The 7,027-nt window shown below is 34.0% G+C and overlaps 1 protein-coding gene across 1 annotated transcript; it reads right to left on the minus strand.

The window, feature by feature from the left end:
• Window positions 1–2,353: 2,353 nt before the first annotated feature.
• Window positions 2,354–6,312, minus strand: LOC141717614 (glyceraldehyde-3-phosphate dehydrogenase, cytosolic). The gene is made up of 12 exons (XM_074519766.1): window positions 6,184–6,312; window positions 6,054–6,077; window positions 5,857–5,957; window positions 5,048–5,163; window positions 4,834–4,933; window positions 4,151–4,297; window positions 4,003–4,063; window positions 3,813–3,910; window positions 3,546–3,688; window positions 3,271–3,354; window positions 2,924–3,013; window positions 2,354–2,742 (listed from the first exon to the last, which is right to left on the minus strand). Exons 1-12 carry the CDS (start codon window positions 6,185–6,187, stop codon window positions 2,697–2,699), a joined length of 1,014 nt encoding a protein of 337 aa, XP_074375867.1. The 5' UTR covers window positions 6,188–6,312; the 3' UTR covers window positions 2,354–2,696.
• Between the last annotated feature and the right edge of the window lie 715 nt (window positions 6,313–7,027).

The following is a 7,027-nucleotide window of genomic DNA, read 5'->3' on the forward strand; positions in this document are numbered from 1 at the left end:
GATAAGAAAAGCTAAGATAAATGATCTCAAAGCATCTGTTTTTCAAACTAGTGAAGATACAGCTGAATTGATAAATGCTAAAAGGAGGATGGTCAATGAACTTGAATATGCTGAGAGATGTCTTTTGAAGAACTATCTCAGAACAACTCCTGACATCAAAGAGATTAGAAATTGAAGCCAAGTCAAAGATCTACAACTGCTTAAATTCTGAAGCGCATACAGACTGAAGCTGTTATCAGAAGTTAAAGATGGTAAAGCTGCTTAAATTTTAAAGTGCATACAGACTGAAGCTGTTATCAGAAGTTAAAGATGGTAAAGCTGAAAGGACTGTAAGTTATAGTTATCTAGTCAAATTCTCATGCATTTGTACTTAATATTTTTGACATCATCAAATATCTGTTAAACTTGTATATTATGCTAATTTACAAGTTGGGGGAGATTGTTAGATATATTTGTGATGTCATGGCTAATATGTGTTTAAGTTTTCAGATCTTACTTAACAGGACAAATCAGTACTTAACTGAAAATCAGTACTTATACTGAAGTCAGGACTTAAGATATCAGAACTTAAGATATCAGAACTTAAATTATCAGAAGATATTTATTAGGAGATAATATCAGAATTTAAGGAGACTTTCAGATAAGGCAGCGGCTGATTGAAAGGAAAGAAGATCGAGACTAAGACAGAAAGAAATATGCATGAAGAAAGAATTCTATGAAGAATAGAATACTTGGAAGAAAAGATAACTAGTTAATATATTTTAGGAAGCAAAATTATATTCCATATCAATTAGAACATTATCTTGCAACTGTGTAGTATATAAACACAGGCATAGGGTTTACACTATAAGTGTTATTTTAATCGAAGTTATTATTCAATATAACCCTAGCAGCTCTCGTGATAATTTGTTCATCACTGAGAGAGGACAGTTTCATATTGCAACAGAGTTTATTGTGTTGAATAAAATCTGTTTTATGTTACTTGAGTTCTTATATTCGATTTGATTGTAGTAAACACTGTATTCAACCCCCTTCTACAATGTGTGTGACCTAACAGTGTCGTGTTATCGTGTCATGTACGAAATTGTCGGCTCTACTCCTAGAGGATGTCTCTATTGGAGATGCTCTAATATGTAACCAGAGCTATTTTCATTGATAAAATTGATGTGACATGGGAGTCTGTCTTATGTAAATAAGAATATCCCATCTAAAATTTGGCAATTACGTTTATCATTAAAGAATTTCAAGTATTTAGCATTTCACATTAAAGAATTTCAAGTATCTAGCATTTCTCATTAGATTGCGTTTGGATAAATATTAACATATCTCATCATCACGAAGAGTGACGAGAGGGATGGAGTCGATCCACCCTATACCCGGCATCGGAGTCCATCATATAAACATATCTCATAAGAGTGGTGAGAGGGATGTAGTCGATAAAGATCGAGAGTGAAAGACGAAGAATAATTAGAATGGTTAAGATGATTGTAATTTCAAATGAACCAAAAAAATTGTTATTTCAATTTCTCAGATTATAACTTTTGTTTTAACTGCTAGAATTTGAATCAAATTCAAATCCTAATCCTAATTCCTAATCTATCCAAACGGGGAATTTGTTACAAATCCATCATTCCAAATGAAATGATGGTATCCAAACAGGCCATTTCAAATACGCGCACTATTGTAGTGTATTTTTTTTTGACTAATTTGGCTTATATGCCTTACAATTGAGTAGTCCTAACAAATCTCAGGGATGAGCGAGAATCGAAGTCAGAACCTGGGACGATAAGAGATAAATAAGCCTTTAACCATTTAAGCTATCTCATCGTGTTCCAGTGTATTTGGTTTATTTCTGCAGCCAAAATAAGTAGTAAAGTGCGAAAACAGGATAATTTGTTGGGGGACACCCCGCTAAGGTCCCATATTCCAGACTTTACAGCATTACCAGCACTAAAAAAGTAAAGGTGACAAACTTGTTAAGCATTTGGAATTATTATACTGCCAATACAAGATACACTTCGGACTAGGCAAGGGAAACAATGCCAGTAGTGAGTGCTGTTATCTCTCGCACCGCTAATTATGCGAGTATTTCTTCGTTTTCTGGATACAGTGAACTCTTCTCAGAAGGAACTGTCACAAGACCAAACAAGATCTTATATTATCTGTCACTGTGCCTAGAAAACGAACAAGCCATCTTCCGGACAATGAACTGTGAGAGCCAAAAGGTTCGCAAAAACATGTAATTATCAAAGATGTTATAGAAAGACCAAAATAAACAATCAGGAAGACAGGAATCGATTAGTAAAGGATTGAAGGGGCTAGATTTAGACCCGGACTGTTATGACACTCTGGATTTTCATAACTTTGTCAAAATTCATAACTGAAAAATATGGACATGACGCCATAAATAGACGATTGATCCAAGTTGATAACAGAACTAGAGAAAACATGTAAACCAAAATCGAAAATCACAAGGAAGACCAGGGAGTTCAAGTCTTAAATTATTACATTTGTCTGAGAAGCATCCCAGGAAATATTCAGCCTAATGGAATTTCAAAAGAGAGTTTCTCACTATTCTACCCTAAGCAGTCTTCAGCTAAACACCTCCACAAGATAAGAGAAACAAATCCCTCTTAGAAAACTTCCCATTATTTATTTAGATATCTCACGCTGCTGCTATCCGAAGTAGCCACAACTTACTGAACAGATGCCATGTGAACAATCAAGTCAACCACCCGGGTACTGCAGTGAACACGGAGACAATTTGCTCAGCCAAAATTCACGAATGTGAAAATTTAGTACAATAAACAATGTTCAACCACTAGGCTCAAGCTCCATAATCCGCAAGTGTGAGACTCTAGTGTGTGGCTCACGTAAATCTGTTAAAAGCAGCATTTACAAAAAAAAAATTAGGGTTATTTACCTGTATCCCCATTCATTGTCGTACCACGAAACTAGCTTGACAAAGTTGTCATTCAGAGCAATCCCAGCTTTAGCATCAAAGATGCTTGACCTGAAGATTTCAATTATAACTTGTTAGGAAATATGATGCAACACTACTAAAATGAAAAAACAAGATATGCAACAGTCGTAGACCATCCTTTTATCATTTAATAGTGTTTAATAGTTTATTTGTGCAAGTAGTTAATTTAGATGGAACAGTTGGATATTAAAATAGTTCCAACTTGCAGAATTGCAAAAGCACTACCTCAAAATATGAACAGGTGAGTCACAAAAAAATTGAGAAAAACAAAACCACACAAAACACACCTGCTGTCACCCACAAAGTCGGTGGAAACCACATCATCTTCGGTGTAACCCAAGATTCCCTTGAGCTTTCCTTCAGACTCCTCCCTAACAAGTACAAAACACAGTGCAATACATAAGAAACAAATAACACATTCCTAAAAAGATACTAGCACATGAGCAACACCAGATGTGCAAGGTTCTTGATCTACGCATATGACAGATCACCATTTTCCATGGAAAATGGACAAATGGATTTCACAAGGACAATTATGGGTAACAAAATTAATGACGCTTACTTAATAGCAGCTTTAATTTGTTCATAAGTAGCCTTCTTTTCCAGCCTGACAGTGAGGTCAACAACTGAGACATCCACAGTTGGAACTCTAAAAGACATTCCAGTCAACTTCCCATTCAATTGAGGAAGCACTTTACCAACAGCCTAATAAAATTATGATAAAGCAGCACCAGATAATGAAAAAAATGTATAAGAAAATTCAAAGAGAACAGAAAGGTTACAAAGCCATGTCTATAGATCCCAAAATCTTTTGCAATAAGTAAGGTACCTTGGCAGCTCCAGTGCTGCTAGGAATGATGTTGAATGATGCAGCTCTTCCACCTCTCCAGTCCTTGGCAGATGGCCCATCAACAGTTTTTTGTGTGGCTGAAAGATGAATAAATACGTTTAGAAACAACCTTATTGTAATGTGCAATATGTACATATATACATGCCCGGGAGATAATACACATTCTCACCTGTAATTGAGTGAACGGTTGTCATAAGCCCCTCAACAATGCCAAATCTATCATTGATCACCTGCATATTTAGGATCAAAATTAAATTTGATGTTTATGCCCCTCTTGCATTGCACACAAAACTTGCACAGCGGAAACAACCAATCACCTTTGCAAGGGGAGCAAGGCAGTTAGTAGTGCAACTAGCATTAGAAACAATGTGAAGGTCTGATTTGTATTCCTTCTCGTTAACACCCACAACAAACATGGGAGCATCCTTGCTAGGAGCAGAAATGATAACCTTCTTTGCACCTCCCTGAAGAATGAGAACAGACATCAAAGAAGAGAGATAAGATCAATTTAAGGAAACAGTAAGTTAAAATTTAAGCAAACAAAATAAAAAAAAAAATTGAATGTATGCATACAAGGGCAAAACTGTTGAAATAAACCAATAGCCCAATAAATGATTCTTCATAATAAGTCCCACAATTGCAATTAGTTCAAATTCAATGTCAGTATCTTATTCGATGTAATTAACAAATCAACATACTCAGTATTGAGTAGCAAAATATCATTTGGATAAATTGAAGTCTGGATTTATCAAATGTGATAGAAATTAAAGTTCAACTTTCCTAGATAATACAAGATATTACATATCCACATAAAATTGAAGTCTAGATTCATTAGATATGATAAAAATTAAAGTTCCAACTTCCTCAATCATACATGCAAACTACTTGTCCACAAAACATCAAATTAAGTTACCTAATAGTATCACTTATCATTCAATAAAAATACATCTACAAGCATCACATCAATAATAAGGAATTTAATTTTAAGCGCATCACAAACCTTCAAATGTGCAGCAGCCTTATCCTTGTCAGTAAACACACCAGTGGACTCCACAATGTACTCTGCACCAGTGCTAGCCCATGGGATCTCCTCTGGGTTCCTACAAATTCATCAACCAACAAATTAATAGTCAGTCAACTTGCAAGCAACCGATTGTACATACACAATCATTCAATCAGACAATAAAGTGTAGTTACAAATACAATGACCATACCTGCAACCAAATACAGCAACAGGCTTCTCACCGAAAAGAAGGGTCTTCTCATCCTTAACCTTTAGTTCATGATGCTTCCATGCACCGTGAACACTGTCATACTTGAACATGTATGTCTAAAAGAAACAAAAAAATTGATTAGTACATACTTCTACACACACAATCTAAAACAAGCAAATCAATCAGTAGTATAATCTCATACTTAAACATACATGTCTAGAACAAACAACAATTAGTCCATACTTTTACGCACAACTACATTAAGTAAATCGATCAGAGCAACATAATATCAACTATACATCAATCAATACCGTATAATACAAACAAAATACATCACAATACAAACCAGTAGCAAGCAAATCGATCAGAGCAGCATAATATTAACTAATACATCAATACACTATAATAAAATATAAATACATCAATACAAACCAGTAGCATCAAGCAAATCGATCAGAGCAGCATAATAATTAATAACAACTAATAAATCAATAAAGCACAATACAAAATATATACACAACGAGAACAGACTTGATTTTTGACTAATCAATCACGAACAATAATAAACTAAATCAATTTAAGATCTCACACCTTAATTAGCAACACAAACAAATCCAATTTGAAATCATGACCTTATTTCGATCACCAACACGAATAATCGAGTAAATATAGATACAAATAACAGCACATAAATTGGAACAGATCACAAGCTGTAAACACCAAATCTAAACAAAATAGCTTAATCAAAGCCATTTTGAACATAAACAATCACAAAAAATAAACTACAACAATAATTAAAAATAATTTACCATGTAATCAGTTGAGATAAAAGGATCGTTAACAGCAACAAGCTCAACATCATCTCTCTGCAGAGCAACTCTCGCAACTAATCGACCGATTCTTCCGAAACCTACACAATTAAATCAATTATTCACACATCGAAAACAATTAAATTAAATCAATTAAATAAAACAAACAAAATAAACATTTGAGATTAGATCTGTACCGTTGATTCCGATCTTGATAGGTGCTGCATAAACAAAATAAACAAGAACATATAAATCAGATCATATCATAACTTGCAAATAATTTAATAATTAAAATCAATAATATTAGTGTATGTATAATAATCATACCCATGGTATTGAGGATAGGAGTGAGAGAGAAAGAGAGTGAGAGAGAGAGAGTTGAAAAGTTAGACAGAGAGAGAGTGATAATAAATGAGAGAGAGAGGCTTCTCGTGAGGGTTTAAAAGGAGAAAAATGAGAGGGTTATGAGAGGCGGTGAGTGCGGGTGTATGGTAAGATATTGTGTTTCCTAAATATGCGCTGTCCGATTCGATGATTTCAAAGGGCGGCGATTTCGATGTATTTTTTACAGCCGTTTGATTTTGGGCTTTTGTTATGGGCTTTGGCTTGGGTTTTTTATGCGGAAAACGTTATCGAACGTTCCGGAAGAGGTGGGTGATTTTTATTTTCACTTGCCTTTTTTGTGTGATAACATGATAATCTCAATTTACAATTCGTGCGGAGATATTATTTTAATGTTTAGTGCTGATATATGCATAACTTTTCATTATATTAGTATATAATACATGTAATGCACGGTTGTTTTTATCATATATATTGTAAATTCTAATTTTGATTATACTTCTTAAATAATACTATTTTTTTATAATTGTAATATGTTGTCGGCAGGATTCGAACCTTATATCTCTTGAATAATACTAATTTTTATTAATAAATTTAACGGTCAACAACGATCGACAACCAAATTTTCAATGTTTTGTCTTTAATATAAGAGAGAATTACATTTTGCACCCCTTATATTTGGCCAAAACTCAATTTTGTATACTTATTTTCATAAATTGCAGTTTGCATCCCTTTACTTTGAAATCCGCTTCAACATGCACCCTTTTTGCCTAATTTTTTAGCCCTAATTGTTGTCTCCAACAATATATCTCATTTTTATCTTCAATAA

Source organism: Apium graveolens, chromosome 4, assembly GCF_009905375.1.
Source record: "Apium graveolens cultivar Ventura chromosome 4, ASM990537v1, whole genome shotgun sequence".
Classification (NCBI taxonomy): domain Eukaryota; kingdom Viridiplantae; phylum Streptophyta; class Magnoliopsida; order Apiales; family Apiaceae; genus Apium; species Apium graveolens.